This window comes from Procambarus clarkii, chromosome 40 (assembly GCF_040958095.1).
Source record: "Procambarus clarkii isolate CNS0578487 chromosome 40, FALCON_Pclarkii_2.0, whole genome shotgun sequence".
NCBI lineage: Eukaryota > Metazoa > Arthropoda > Malacostraca > Decapoda > Cambaridae > Procambarus > Procambarus clarkii.
Genome location: NC_091189.1, coordinates 22276655 through 22293489, shown reverse-complemented (window position 1 = coordinate 22293489; position 16835 = coordinate 22276655). Strand labels below are relative to the sequence as shown.

The following is a 16835-nucleotide window of genomic DNA, read 5'->3' as shown; positions in this document are numbered from 1 at the left end:
ACCTGAAGGCTCCCTGGCATCCCTCCCTCCCCTCAAAGTTTTTTTTTTTTTTTCCTGCATTTTTTATATTCAGCCTTTAAACTGTGGTTGGCTAGCTGGCACGGGAGGTCTTGGATACCCCCCTTCCCCCTCCCAGGGAGGGAGGAGTTGTGCAGCAGCAGCAGCATGGCAACTGTAGCGACGCCGTGCTTATTTACTTGTTTACTTGTTTCGGTTCGGAGTAACCGAAAGGGGAGTTCGGTTTGCTAGTTCGGCTTTCGGTTTGCAATTACTAACCAGCTGTAGTGTTTTTTTTTTTTTTTTTTTTTAATTCCTCCCTTTCTGGGTGCCTGACTTGGTAGATGCCAAACAGCCAGCTTCCAATTACATGGGGTGTCTATAGGATATTGCTGCTCGTACCTCATCTGAGGGTGCTAGATTCTGGTGCTGGTCCCCCAGTAGGCCTAGAACTCCATTGATTGAGTGTTGCCATGGTCTAACATATGCACATCAGCCTGGTTTAGCTCCAAGGAGCTTCTGGGTCTCGCCCAAAATAATGGTGTTTCATTACATTTAACTTTTTTTCTTTAAACTGATACTTTGGGAAGATGATAATTTTCCTACTATAAATATAAAAGAAAAATTTGAAAATTAAAATATTTGAATTGTAGACTGTACAGTAGAGGCAAGTATGTGACAGTCAATATTCAGCAGTGAGAGGGTTTGCGATGTCTTCCAAATATTCCGTTTGCTTTATGATTCCCTCCGAGACTTTAGTGATAAAATTTAAAACATAAAAATTAAATTCCCAAACTATTTTCATTTTGTAGGTTTCACCAAAAGCAAAATGTGGCTCTATATAGAATACAGTACAGTATTAATAAAGAAAATCTTTCTGGAGTGTTCAAATTAATTTTTGACCTACAAATTTGGGACAACAAACACTATAAGTAAAAATTAAATATCAATGTATTTAATGTTTCTTAGAAATTGTTTATTGTTTTTTTTAAATGTGGATTTAAAGAACAAATTTTGATTCTAGTTATTAAGCAATATTATTGTTCAGATGCAAGTAACACAGCATTTGCTTTTTCAGTATAAATTTGCAATGAGAAATCAGATTTTTAAAGACACAAGTGCCAAACTTCATAACTTTACCTTGTCAGTTAAATCCAGTACAGACCTAAATTCCAAACAAGTTACATATTTGGTACTGTATTTGTTTAAACACATTATGTGCAGGGAATTGGTAACAAACTTGTTTGAAACAATCATTTGAACCAAACATGTAATGAAATGAAAGTAGTGATGATTTGGTCTGTCCTGTATGCTAAAGTTGTGGCAAAGAAAAGTTTCATTGGGTTTTGTTAAATGGTCATATTCTTTATGAAGAAAATAATTTTTTTAGTACATCTTGACCTATTTTTCATACATGTCAGCAGCTGTTACTTCCTACCAAAACTAGTTGATCCCTATTCACAAAATTGCTCAATGTATACAAGTCTTTAAATATTCAAAAATTATTCAAAAGGACAAATGCCTTGGCTTTCATTAAGTAAAATAGGATTTTGCATTTTAATGTCCTAAAGTTATCAAACCCAACTAACCCATGCATCATTCATATGAGTACATTTCCATTTTTATGGGGACTTTTTATAAAATAGAAGTTACTGCATGCAGCTTCAGTGAATAGAAAAAAAAGCTTTATGTAACTTCCTTTGGTATTTAATACGCTGGTAAGTATTTTGACCATATTCTTAGTCCCATTACAGTGCAGCAGTGTTCCACCATGCATTAATGTCAATGTTGACGTTAAGACATCATGTGAATTGTAGTGAATGTCTTATTGTAATCATTAAACATACAAGACTTTGAAAGTACATAGTGAACAATTGGTGATTAAATATGCTTGTCATGCTCCCAGTACTGTACTTGTATTAATGATGCATATACTTTGGGAACAATGCCATTGAATCTTATCAGTTGTTAAAGTAGTTGGAGAGTTATTGTAAGGGAGTACTGGAATGCTAATTTGTAGTAATTTATTTGAAATAACTCCTTAGTGAGAGAAGAGTAATAACAGTAATGAGGTTTTATGAGGGCACTTTCAATAGTTGGGAAAATAAGTAGGAACCATGAGGAGGATTCAAACCGGCACACTTGTAACTTCAAAAGTCCATGCTCTAACTACACCATGACATAGTGAAAGCAATGGCACCTGGGATTTGACGGAATCCTTTAGAGGTCATGAGGCTTCCACTGAAGCCCTATCAAGGGTTCACACCTTGTCCCCATGCACTCTGGGTATAGTCCAGTAGTTCTACCTCAATCACTTGAGTTCAAATGCTCAGGACTCTTAGACGAATTGGTAGAGTCCCAGGTTCGATTACTTTAACCATGTAGTGGTCTAGGGTGTGGGCTTGGGAGTACCAAGTGTTGGGGTTTGAATCATCCTCTTGGATTCCTACTAATTTTCTCTGCAATTCATCACTTTAATGTGATTTCATTGAGCACCTTTAATAATAGCTTTTATAATAGAAATGTAAACAATTATAAAAGTCTGATAGAACACCGGGTTCAGTTTTGGAATAACTTCTCCATTGTGTCAAAATTTATTGTTATTGGGTACTTTCCCAATCCACTTGTATACTGTATGTACATTGTGTGCGCATGCCCACATACATGCACATAGTGACTTTCTAATGCATGTGCACAAGTGACATGCATGCACATACTGAGGGAAAGTTTTTGTTAATTCATACACCATGAAAAGGACAATGTGCATCCATGTTCAGTTGTGTAGGGGATGGGGGACACACCTAATATGCAAGCCATTTGGGTCGTTATTTGGTCATTATTTTTTAATTATTGATTATATGTAAATTAACCCTGTTATTAAATATTAACAGGAGGTAATTCTTTTTCATATTAAGACACAGAAAAGTCGCCTGGGGGTGGTGGGATACTAAAATCATATCCGCTGCGGAACCGTCTGCGCCTAAGCGACGGTGGTGGAGGCGGTGGTGGAGGTAGCGGCGGTAATAACCCGCTTACTGCTGGACGCTTAGAGCAGCAGGGGCAGGTAAAGTACACATTATTATTGTTAAAATTCACTCTTATACCCCTTCATCAATAGGGTGTTGTAAGGGAAATGCTCAATCATAAACATTGATAAATGGAATTCCTGGATATAATTTAATGCTTAAATCAACTGCTAAAGCCATATAAAATGTTAAATTTATATATATATAATATATTAATTAATCTCCACACACACACACACACACACACACACACACACACACACACACACGCGAACGAGAGTTACATTCTTGTACAGCCACTAGTACGCGTAGCTTTTTGGGCAGGTAAAGTTAATAGAACCAAATTAGACATTGATTAGCCTTCCTTAATTAGAATGAACTCAATCCTTGCTCACACACCTCTATTGTTGCACATAATTTAATTTGAAGGATGAGTTTAAATTTAGCTTTCATAATTGGTATTACATGGCAAATATCATTGAAAATGTCTATCATAGGAAATTTTATAGGTTTTTGATGTCACCAATTGTTGGTTTTTGGGATTTACTAGTGTCATAAGTTTTCAGAACACTTAGTTTCCTTTTCTTTCATGAAATTTTATTAACCCCTGCAATGCACATATCTTAAAGGTGACCTATGGTGTGTGTGGTATTATCGTTCACATATGTTTTAAGTACTATGTAATATTTGAAATTACCACACACAACCTGTTGCCAATTAATGTTTGAGCCTCCAGTAAAAATCTATCACATTGAAAAGTGATTCAGAATTGTTACTCAGATGGCCTGATGTAACTTCACTATTACAAGGTTTAAATACTTCCAAATGCATTTTTTGCGCAATTCCAATTTATTTCTCCTGTATGTAAATGTAATGCAAGTATTTGTAAAATTGGAGTTGTGTACATTGCTAGAAACCATTGTATTATGTTCTATTTTCCCCTACAGTCGCAGTCATTGCCCTCATCGCCCTCTTCGCAAGGCGTTGCCTTCCTGGCTGACACCTTCAGAAGACTTAGAGAGTCACGGAGATCTTCACAAGAACAGTCTGCAACCAGTAAAAGAAACACCCCGCAGACCAAAGACTCGAGACAGTCAGCAGGTTAGTTATAGGATGAATGATGGCCTCAATTGAACAAAATGGTTGTTTAAGTTATTCACTGAATTTCCTCTTCAAGAGTTAGCATGAGTAATCTTCCTCAGATGCATATCAACTAGACCAGTAAGGAATCCTCTGTCATATTGGCTGGAATTAATGTGTTTTGGCAATAGAAAGAGTGAAAAGATTCATAATTACCTAAAGCAGCATGTGCAGGCTACAAATGGGGCACGCACACCTTGCATTGTGCAAGGTGTGGTGCGCCCCACAAGGGCGCACCACACCTACTGTATTTTGAATTTGTGAAGGCTACCTGTTCTGCTAGAGTTAAAACAAAATATTTATTAAAGTATTATTGCTCTATTATATTTAATTTCTTTAGTTGTTTTTCCATTTCATATACACATAATGTCTTCCTATCCCTGTGAAAGTGGAAAGTGATAATTTTATGTATAGTATAACTATCCACAGACTGAGCATATCAACTAAACGGAAATGTCAAATATAAGTGAGTTTGTTAGCAATGTATCCAAAAAACACCAAAACTTTTACCCACTTTAGCATATGTATTCTTATGTAACCAGTGCACATGTTAAGTAGCCTTTCTGGGATAAAAGGGTATCTTGAAGTTTTCTGTGTTAATGAAAACCACTGTAATACTGAAATGTATGAAACTGTAAAGGGGGGGTGGGGAAAATGGGCTCTTTTGTTCATTATCCCGCCCTTGGTTAACTATTCTAGAGTACCCCCAGAGTTGCCACTGCAACCTCTCTAGTTCAACACCTTGTCACCTAGGTATTTGATTACCTAGGTTCTACACCAAGGCATTGTACCCTGATCAGCTACCCGTAACTCCGGGGGGGGGGGGGGGGGGGGGGGTTGAGCTCTGCTCTTTCAGCCTGCCTCTCGACTGTTTCTAACTACTACTATTTTTTTCCTCACCACACCACACAACACACACACACATATCAGGAGATATATATCAGGGATATATATTAGGAGCATCACACTGAGGAGTCACTGCTGCAGGCTCCAGGAGAATTCAAATTATCTAAGTGTTGAGAGTAGGGTGAGAGCGGCAAGTCGTGTCCCAGAATACATGAAGGTGTAGGGAATTTGAAAAGAAACTAAAATAAGAAATAAGTGTTAGTGAATGAAAAATGTGGTTCAAAAGTTCTTTCAAAACAGCAGAAGGTAAACAAAGATGGCCACCACCACTGGGGAAGACAATACCCCAGCAAAGGAATATTTTGCAGGTTTCTCTCAACAAGATGCAATGAAAGGTGGTTTTCTTTGCAGGTTAGTGATCATTGAGGACATGCTAAAGAAATATGAAGAAAAGGTAATTAAATTAGTACAAGAATATGAAGGTCTCAAGATTGAGTTTTGTAATTTAAAAGGAAGTTTTTTTCCAGCAAGGTAAGGAAATTAACAGCTCAACTGATAAGGTAAGGATACAGGAGGCACACATGAAGGAACTGGAAAAGGATAATGAGGCATGGAATGTGAAGAGTAGGGAATTTGAAGAAATAAACAAGAAAATACTCGTGCTGAACAACTCAAAGGGAGCCTGAGGGCTAACATTGAGTTAGGCAAGTAGATGCAACGAGAAACATCATTAGCAACTCAAATAGAGGAGGCTAATAAAGAACTAGAAAAGTATAAAGAAGAAATAAAAGCGACATGTGCAAGTTGTCAAAGAGACGATTAAGGAAGTGTGTTTGGAAGTCAAAACCAGAAATGACAAAAAAGAAGCAGATCTTGGGCAAGCAGTTAGGAAAGAACTGGTAACCAATCGTAAACTGGTACAAAACACTGTAGATAGAAGTAAGTCCATAATAGTTTTTGGATGTGTAGAGAAGGAAATTTCATCTAGGGTGGACTGAGCAGCAGAAGAGATGAAAATCATAGAAAAAATAGTAGGATTAGGAGAAGGCCTAAATTCAAATGAGCATGTCTGATTTTAGGAAGATAGGTAAATATGAGAAAGGCAAGAACTGCCCCTTAAGAGTGACGTTTAATGGAGTGAAGTATATGACGGAAGTGCTTCTGAATGCCAGAAAATTGCAATGTGAAGAAGATGGCAAACTGTGGTCAATAAGACAAGACTCTCAAAGGAGGACAGAAAAAAGCTGAAAATGAACCTCATTGAAGCGAAATGTCTAAATGGAGATAGAAATGAAGAAAGACATTCTTTTTTCTACAAAGTCGGGGACTGGAAAGCTTGTGAAATGGTACATAAAGACAAAGCAACAAAATCATTAAAGGAAGGGGAACATGTTCCTGAAAATAATATAAACCAACACAGATGGAGTGAGATTGAAAATATTGGAGTTGAAGGATATAATCAAGCTCAGTCCCAGATATTGTTGCATTAACAGAGATAAAACTTGAAGAAAATATTTTAAATGAGGTCTTATTCCCAACGGGCTATTCGGTTTGGAGACGTGATAGGATAGCTAGGAAGGGAGGAGTGGCTGTGCTGGTGAAAGAACACCTGAAGGTAAGAGAATTAATGTTTGAAAACCCTTGAGATATAGACATAATGGCATTGCAGATCTGGATTCAAGATAAGCTGATAATTTTAAATGCCTACAATCCACCAGCAAGCAACACATGGACAAAGGAAGAACTGGATGACAAACGAGAGGGCCTCATAATGGTCATGAGTGTATGGCAAGAGCTGACAGATAAATACCGATTGTTAGTTCTGGGGACTTCAACTTTAAGGCAATAGACTGGGAGGCCTACGAGGTAAGAACAGAGGACATTTGGACAGGCAGATTTAAACCTCATCTTGGAGACATTCATGTTTAACACGTCAAGCAGGCCACAAGAATGAGGGAAGGGGATGTTCCGTCAGTACTGGATCTAGTATTCACCAGGAAAAAAGGACGTATTTGACATACAGTACCTTCCTACCTTGGGAAAGAGTGATCACGTCCTCTTGGACATTAAATACCTTATGCGATATTATCTAGTAGAGAATGGAGACAGTGAAACAGTTGTTAAACTTGATTTCAAGAGAGGACGCTATGGGAACTTGGGAACTTTTTCTTGGGTATAATTGGACAGATTTGTTGCTAGGCAAGGAAGTAAAAGAGATGTATGCCAAATTTTGCACAATTTATGATGAAGGCACAAACATTCATACCAAAACAGACATGCAGACCTAGGAAACAGGGTTGTTCAACAGAAATTGCGAGAGGGCCAGAGATCACAGGACACAAGCATGGAATCATTATAGAAAGAGGCCAAATCCCCAAACATACCAGCGATACAAAGATGCAAGAAACGACTACACGTCAGTAAGGAGAGAGGCAGAGAGGAATTTTGAGAACGGTATAGCAGACAAATGTAAATCAGATCCAGGCCTTTTCTATAAATTCATTAACAGTAAGCTGCTGGTAAAGGATAATATTCAGAGGTTGAAAATGGGGGGTCAGATACACTGAAAATGAAACGTGTGAAACATTAAACGAAAAGTTACAAAGTGTGTTTGTACAAAATAAGATCTTCAGAGAACCAGACACAATAAGAATTCCAGAGAACAACATAGAGCAGTCTAGAGACCAAGTGGAAAAAATGCTCAAGGAGCTAAGCAATAACAAAGCAGTTGGTCCAGATGGAGTTTCTCCATGGGTTCTGAGTGTGTGTGCGCACCTGAGTTCAGCATTCCACTTCAACTGATTTTTCAGGCATCACTGTTTACCGGAGTTGTAGGTGATGTGTGGAAAAAGGTTAACATAGTTCCAATCTACAAAAGTGGAAGCAGGGAAGGTCCCCTTAATTATAGACCTGTATCATTGACAAGTGTAATAGTCAAAATATTGGAAAAAATAATTAAAACTAAATGGGTAGAACACCTGGAGAGAGAAGATATAATATCAGACAGTATGGTTTTCGATCTGGAAGATCCTGTGTATCGAATTTACTCAGTTTCTATGATCGAGCAACAGAGATATTGCAGGAAAGAAATGGTTGGGTTGACTGCATCTATCTGGACCTAAAAAAGGCTTTTGGCAGAGTTCCACATAAGAGGTTGTCCTGGAAACTGGAAAATATTGGAGGGGTGACAGGTAAGCTTCTAACATGGATGAAAAATTTTCTGACTGATAGAAAAATGAGGGCAGTGATCAGAGGCAATGTATCGGACTGGAGAAATGTCACAAGTGGAGTACCACAGGGTTCAGTTCTTGCACCAGTGATGTTTATTGTCTACATAAATGATCTACCAGTTGGTATACAGAATTATATGAACATGTTTGCTGATGATGCTAAGATAATAGGAAGGATAAGAAACTTAGATGATTGTCATGCCCTTCAAGATGACCTGGACAAAATAAGTATATGGAGCACCACTTGGCAAATGGAATTTAATGTTAATAAATGCCATGTTATGGAATGTGGAATTTGAGAACATAGACCTAAACACAACCTATATATTATGTGAGAAATCTTTAAAGAATTCTGATAGAGATCTAGGGGTGGTTCTAGATAGAAAACTGTCACCTGAGGACCACATAAAGAATATTGTGCGAGGAGCCTATGGAGGAGCCATGCTTTCTAACTTCAGGATTGCTTTTAAATACATGGATGGCGATATACTAAAGAAATTGTTCACGACTTTTGTTAGGCCAAAGCTAGAATATGCCGCGGTTTTGTAGTGCCCATATCTTAAGAAGCACATCAACAAGCTGGAAAAAGTGCAGACATGCTACTAAGTGGCTCCCAGAACTGAAGGGCAAGAGCTACAAGGAGAGGTTAGAGGCATTAAATATGCCAAAACTAGAAGACAGAAGAAAAAGAGGCGATTCGATCACTACATATAAAATAGTAACAGGAATTGATAAAATCGATAGGAAAGATTTCCCGAGACCTGGAACTTTAAGAACAAGAGGTTATAGATTTAAACTAGCTAAACACAGATGCCAAAGAAATATAAGAAAATTCACTTTCGCAAACAGTGGTAAACTGTTGGAACAAGTTAGGGGAGTTAGGTGAGAAGGTGGTGGAGGCCAAGACAGTCAGTAGCTTCAAAGCGTTATATGACAGATTGCTGGGAAGATGGGACACCACGAGTGTAGCTTTCGTCCTGTAACTACACTTGGGTAATTACACACACATACATTTGTCTTTTACTCTGACAGGGTGAGATAGCTGACAGAGAAACTAGTGTAATTAATAATAGGAACTTAACCACTGAAGGTGATTAAGATGCTTTTACAAGCTCAGGTTATATAGTTACATTACATGGTTCATCTAGGGTATAAGTCTAATATATAAAGTGTTGGAGTACTCGAATAGTAGTTGTTACAGAGTTCAGCATGCCTCGGCCCAGGAGGGCAAAAGTCGGTCAATATGGGACATTGTACAATACAGTATAATGTTAAAGTGAGTGCATGTTTTCTCTTTCACAAAGTGGGCACATTGTGTACTCGACATTTGGGTTTTGAAAGAGTTGCCAGATACGTCTATATCCCAGGCGTATTCTGGCAACTATGACATCACATTGCTGAGTTGTTGTTCTATTAGTCCCATATGTGAATGTCTCCTCACGATATCTATCATAATATTTAATGCTACAACTTTCAGGTCTTTGTGAATTTGTTAGGTCGGTGAAAAGGTGATGGAGGCCAAAACTGTCAGTAGTTTCAAAGCGTTATATGACAGAATGCTGGGTAGACGGGACACCACGAGCATAGCTCTCATCCTGTAACTATACATAGGTAATTACACACACACACACACACCAACCCGTTCTCGCAAATTCGTAAAGTCAATATTGACTTATTAAATAAGTGCATAGGTGACATACTAAACATAATAGATACCCTTAAAAAGCTTCATAGAAAATACCGACCTTACCTAACCTTGTTAGTATCTTAAGATAAGCATCTTATAGCTTCGTAATTACAATTGTTACTTAACCTATTATAGGTATAGGTTAAGTAATAATTGTAATTACGAAGCAATAAGATGCTTATCTTAAGATACTAACAAGGTTAGGTAAGGTGGGTGTTTTCTATCAAGTTTTTTAAGGGTATCTATTATGTTTAGTATATCACCTATGCACGTAGTTAATAAGTCAATATTGACTATACGAATTTGCGAGAACGGGTTGCACACACATACACCCCAGGAAGCAGCCCATGACAGCTGACTAACTCCCAGGTACCCATTTACTGCTAGGTAATAGGGACATGGGGAGAAAGAAACTCTGCCCATTGTTTCTCGCTGGAGCCCGGTATGAAAAACGGGACCACAGGATCATGTGTCCAGCGTGCTGTCCGCTCGGCCACCAGCCCCCTGCAAGGGAAAGTGGGAGAGGAGAGGGAGTAGGAAGTAGAAGTAGATGGTATAAAGGTAGATTAGAAGTGGAAAAGAGTAAGTAGAAAGTGCTGCCACCATCCGTTCTAACTCGGTACATGCAAGACAAGGAATGAAACTTGTCTATCACAATTATCCAAGGAATTCATGTATCAACTCTAAACATGTACTCATTAAAATCATCAAATCAGTAACCATAGAGGCACTCTTGCCTCAACTCACAAAGCTCTAGGGAACAAAGTTAAAGACAATTTAAACCATAAATTCATCAATTATATTTAAACATAAGTATCATCATTCAAGCAATTCAAATTTATTGTTCAAGATTAATACACAACACGAGTCATTACACAAGAATTTGAGAGCCATTACAGCTGTCTGCCCCTGATCATCACACAACACTTTATAGTAAAACACAACTAAGTCACCTTAACGTTCAACTCACCGAGGACTGAGCCTAATTTGGGTGGAGAGGTGGGGGGGGAGGGTCTACAGTTGACAAGGCAGTCCCTTCCCCCTGGCCGTTCGACATCCTGTCTCGATTGCTGTCTGCTCTGCTCTGCTCCTGCTGTGCTCTATCCTATCCTCTCGAATCTATAGTTCCCTGGGTATTTATTGGGAACCTAGTAGATAGCCCCAGGCCTTCTACCAAGCCACACCTTATGGCGGCTTGTTTGATGGAACAACACTACCAACCATCGGCTATTAGGCTACAATTATCAGATAGCACATGCCAGGTCAGACTCTCACGACCTGACCACGGGTCAGTTTGTCGTTATTAACACTTCTAGGTGTGACTTTCTTGATTACTAGGAGCCGGTCGGCCGAGTGGACAGCACGCTGGACTTGTGATTCTGTGGTCCTGGGTTCGATCCCAGGCGCCGGCGAGAAACAATGGGCAGAGTTTCTTTCATCCTATGCCCCTGTTACCTAGCAGTAAAATAGGTACCTGGGTGTTAGTCAGCTGTCACGGGCTGCTTCCTGGGGGTGGAGGCCTGGTCGAGGACCGGGCCGCGGGGACACTAAAAAGCCCCGAAATCATCTCAAGATAACTAGGGGTTGCCAACCTGGTGCCTCTCAAAATCTTGTCTGTGACTCATGTACTCTATGTATATATTAGTACAAAGCACCTTTACGGTGTTACAAAACAAATTAAAAGTATTGTGCTTTAGTATTTGTTGAATGAAAATGGTAGTGGGGCCTCGATTTACGATGGTAATCTGTTCCCAAACACATATTGTATGTCGAAATATCGTAAGTCAAAATGATTTTTCCCATAAAAAAATAAAGGGAATTGAATTAATCCGTTCCACACCCCCAAAAATATTAACTTAAAAATACATTTATTACTGAATACAATTTTTTCTCTAACTACAACACAGTACATATATTTATCTTACCTTTATGGAGGACTCTTGATGGCATATGGATGATGATGAGGGGGGGAGGAGGAGGAGAGATGTTTCTGTTTGAAGGGAAGTTCCCTTCCATTATAACATCAGGCAGTGATCAAATCTACAAGGGCTGTGACGAGGGTTCGAACCTACGTCCGAGAGGATCCCAGACGCTGCCTTAATCGATTGAGCTACGACATAGAAAAGAATTGCAACTGTGAAATCATCCTAATTTACCACGGTTCCTGCAGTCTCTCCGAGAGAGAAACCAGGGTTTTACGCAATTCCCCCATGCATCCGAGCTATGTCCCTGGTTTGTCTTGGAGAGACTGTAGGAACCAGGGTAAATTAGGATGATTTCCCGGTTGCAATTCTTTTCCATGTCGTAGCTCAGTCGATTAAGGCAGCGTCTGGGATCATCTCGGACGTAGGTTCGAACCCTCGTTAGGCCCTTGTGGATTTGTTCATTTGATGTATCACGCTATTGTGATTTGTGTGTAAATTGGGCAGTGATGATTTCTCTGGGGTACACTCTCTCTACTACGTTTTGCCTGCATACCACTAGGACTTGGTTGTGGTTCACTGCTAGTTTCTCACTAAAAATGTGTCTAGCGACACTTGGTTTTTCCCTTTGTTTTAACGTTTGTCTGTAGTGATACATCAGTGTCACTGAAAAGGTTAAGGCAACGGCCTACTGCAGCTTGATTTGGGCGAGTTGTTTCAGTGAAAGTTTACAGTTCTTTCCATGCTGCACACATTTTCTTAATATTTGAGGAAAGGATATTCTGTACTGCCTCCATGGTCATCCTCACATGTGTTTTCATATATTGAACCTTACCCTGACTTTCTTGGGACCCATGGCACGATATATTATAATCAGTTTTATGTTCAAAAGGCAAAAGATCACCCAAAAATAGAATTTCTTATAAGCTTGATCGTCACTAAGTGGGCAGCTCTGGTAAACTGAGGTAGGTCAGCCTGCACGACCGGGAACCATGTGCTCGGACGACCCGAATGTGTATCTTTAATACACGAATATCGTTAGTCGACGACACTATCGTAAGACGAGTTGCATTATCTGATCAAATATACATCATAACTCGAAGTTATCGTAAGTTGGGGTAATTGTAAGTCGAGGTGCCACTGTATTTGCTTTTCCAAAAGAAATATTAGTAAGTGAAGGCTTTTAGCCATGGGTTAAAAAGACAAGTTTTCCTACACATATTAAAATGTAGTATTGTTATTGAACTTTCAGGAACTTGGAAAAGAACACACGGAACCAAAAAATCGCCTCTTTCTTCTAAACGTAGCAGTCGCAGTAAAACCAACAACACGGGGTCGTGTGCCAGTAGCAGGTGCAGTACTTAAATAAATTTGAGTTGTCAGGACTTTGTCCCTGGCAATTAGTGAGAAAGTAATGTGTTAATATTTGCTTAGTGCAAAATTCTGCTTTAGAGAATTTCAATGATCAGTATTACATCATTCATTGCACATGTTAATCTTAATCAAGATTTCTCTTGAATTATCACGAGTTAAAAAAAAATTCTATTCAAGTTAAAATTATACTTTCAGTGCCACAACTTTTAAGAGCATTTAAATATACCTGTTTAGGAATATATTATGAACATAATCCTTAATGCAGGTTTTCATTTGACTTGAACAAATGTTTGAGATAATGGTACTTTGCAAATGCTGTAGGGTGCAAATTTAGATGCACTCATGAACCTAAAAGGAGCATCTAAATTTGCACCTTCATTCAAACTTACATTATATTAATGTAAATTTGAATGAAGCCAGCATGAGAGAATATCATGAGAGCCTTACTTAGTGCTATTAAGTGTGCAGCTGGCAAAGTCAAAAACAGAAGCTGGCATGTTTTACAATATTTCAGTTTAATCTACATAATGCCATTTGGTTTAATACTAGTCTTTCCATAATAAATGGTTGATGGAAATTTTTTGCATCAACATGTGTTTTTGCATCAACATGTGCTTACCTATCACTGAGTACAGGGGAAGGAGATCGAACTCTCTCTGCCATTTCTCTTAACTGTTTATATCTGACACACTAATTATCTTTGATTCATCAAATTGCAGCCAGCACTCGTCTAGAGGGTGCGGGAAGGTGAGTTTTGGCAGCGGTGGCTCAGGCATGTCTGGGTCACATGGTGGCCATGAGGGTTCCTCCACATCATCAGGCCCCCCACAAGCCTCTTCCCATGGTGCTTGTTCCACTACAGGCACTACAGGAGGCACTAGTTCAACTGGAGTACCTCCAGCCACCACCACGGCCTCCGCTGCTCTCCATGTGGCACCTTCTACCTCGACTACTTCGGGTTTGCTGCCTACAGCATCATTGGCTACACTTGGAGGTGATGCAATATTGTAATTTATTTTAGTCAGGAGTTAACACTTGTGTGTATAATGTGTGCATTTTAACTAATGGATAGTCGTTATAGAACTAGTAAGTGGGAATGAAGTTGGAGATGTACATGAGGTAATTAATAGAAAAGCAAATGAAATGTCAAGAGATGTTTGACCCTTTATGGATAACTTTTCTGGGGGAGGCCTTTAGTGGCTCCCTTTAGCTGTCTCATAGAGATTGCTATATACATAAAGTTGCATCAGTCATGTGAGTTCCAGTTAGCCTATCATTGACCGGAGTCAAAAACAAAAACTGCTGGGTTCACAAGTGAAAGCCTTGAAACTGCCAAATAACTTTGCAAATAAGTCAAACAAAACAATGTAATTTGCTCAAATCGGTTGGTACTGATCACCACCACCATATGGCATGGAGCTCGGTCCTCCTGTTAGCTCACAACTGGGATCCGTTGCCGATATATTGGTGCATGCAACACAGTAGTGCTCTGATTATCATCTCTCCCACCAGGTCCCAGTGCTACTAATCAGAGGCATTAATGCGAATCATGACATCGTCGACTGACTAGCATGTTGACACTGCTGTCTTTGGGCCCACCACACAAGCTTTCTGGTTCCTTGTGGTGAACACAAACATAGATATATAGTTATATATAATGTGTGTATATAGTGTAATAACAGCAAAAACAGTACGTTTTATTGTTCGAAGAATTTAACTTGTACTAATGACATTAATTAATGTATCTGTACCAATATTCTAATGAGAAGTAATTAAGCAGCTGCTATGTGGAAGACTGGTGAGTAAAAGGCATGTTTCATATTTTAATAAAATATTTAAAGACTTGATTTCTAATAGATTTTGAATGTGTAAAATTTACCCCCCCCCCCCCCCTTTTCCATCTTTTCCCTGCTAAGTATTTACTTATTTGTTCCTTTTCAAATATAGGTAGATCATGGGAAAACATTTCAAATTATTTAATTTCTTGTTTCTATGGTACTCTTCACCTCAGTTTCACTGAACAGTTGCTGAGAAATTCTGCTCATATGGGCCTTGGTAAGTGAAGCAGACACACCATTTCCCTTAGTAAAGATGAATAGTTTGTTGTATCCAATATGAGGCTTTTGACTAAATGATGGATTACTTAGGCAAGTGGGAAGAGTGGCAGGTGGCATAATACAAATCAAACCATTTTGGAACTGACACCAGTTAATTCCGAGGTGTTGTTGTTGGATTAGTGGTTAAACCCCTCGTGTCCTTGCAAAGTACGTAACGTTGGAAAATGTTTCTAAATGGTAGACAATTCTTCAGAGCTTGTTGCTTAACACGTGCTCTCAGAATGGTGTGGTTTCTGATGTTGGACTTTGGTATGTACAGGCAAGCAATTAACTGGTTATAACTTAATGCTGGGGATTTTTTGTGCTATATATATATAGCACAAAATACCTTATGGCTTCGAACATAAGGATGAACATAAAGGATGTCGATCACATTTTGGATACAGAGATTCAAAACTTGGATACCACTTTATTCAAATGATCCTCGCTAAGCTATGGAGGTGTGAGGATTCTCACCGTTCACAAGCTTATCTTGGGGTTAGCCTGATTTTTAAGGTTGAGAGTAGTGTAGTAAAGATTGCATGCAGTCAAGATGTTGCTGCTAGTGTTTTTGTTACACAGGTTTTTTTTTTTTTTTTATCCTTGATAACCATGCTGTTATTTCTCTCCAGGTACTATATACATTTGGTTTTACCTCTTTTTTCATAGTGCCTACCATGCTTTTCGACGATAGAGGTCTAATTAAGAGGGCATTCTTTTAAAATTTTAGTAGATTGTAACAATGTTTGCCTTTTCCCATATATCTGCTAGGTTTCCTGTACACAAAGATATCTGATGCCTTCCCTAGCCTATGGGGCCTAGCATCACTACTGGTGTCTAGATTCTGGAATCACTCAACTGGTATGCCCAATGTACAGCAAAGTGGCTCATCTCCATCGCCTGGGCCTAGACTTGTCAGATTGCTAATGATATCCAGGTCAGGAGGAGACTGTTGAACATTTCCTGCTGCATTGTCCATGGTTCCATGCTGCTCGGGTACATCTGCTGCTGCATATTGTATTAAAAAAATTTCCACCTTTTTAGCTTCCCATTTTCCTCGATAGCCATGGCCTAGAGAAGAACTTGCGTTAAGAAATCCTTCACCTTACTTTTTGCTCTAGAGGCTGCTCAGACAACCGTTACCAGGAGGAGCCCTTCAAACCCACGGTTGTTGGGCTGGTTGTACAAAAGTGTGTCTTGCAGCAGACTGTTGTTTGTGGCAGGTATCCTACTTAGTAGCCATATTGTTTAGTATAGTGATTTGAATAGATTAGGGTACTGTGGTTATCCAGTCTTCTTTGAGTGGCTTGAATTGAGACAAAATATAAATTTTCAGTCCAGAAGTAAACCTTTCATCACTCTTGGCCAGTGGCACTCCATGGATATTATTTTTAGCTCCCTCGATACAAAGATGGTTCTTTGGTGACCATTTGGTACCATTTTGTTTGTTTGTTCTGCAGATAGAATGTCAGTTTATTTTTCATTATATTAACCATAGCAAGAAATGGTGGCAGTGT

At 39.0% G+C, this 16835-nt stretch overlaps 1 protein-coding gene across 17 annotated transcripts in view; it reads left to right on the top strand.

The window, feature by feature from the left end:
* Window positions 1-16835, top strand: part of LOC123757974 (E3 ubiquitin-protein ligase TRIP12) — a 188053-nt gene that overhangs the window by 51465 nt on the left and 119753 nt on the right. For all 17 annotated transcript variants that reach the window (XM_069338831.1, XM_069338828.1, XM_045742013.2 and 14 more), the window contains 4 exons: window positions 2913-3061; window positions 3971-4124; window positions 13101-13200; window positions 13942-14216. In XM_069338831.1, the coding sequence (XP_069194932.1) occupies window positions 2913-3061; window positions 3971-4124; window positions 13101-13200; window positions 13942-14216 (678 nt within the window). The remainder of the gene's footprint in view (window positions 1-2912; window positions 3062-3970; window positions 4125-13100; window positions 13201-13941; window positions 14217-16835) is intronic.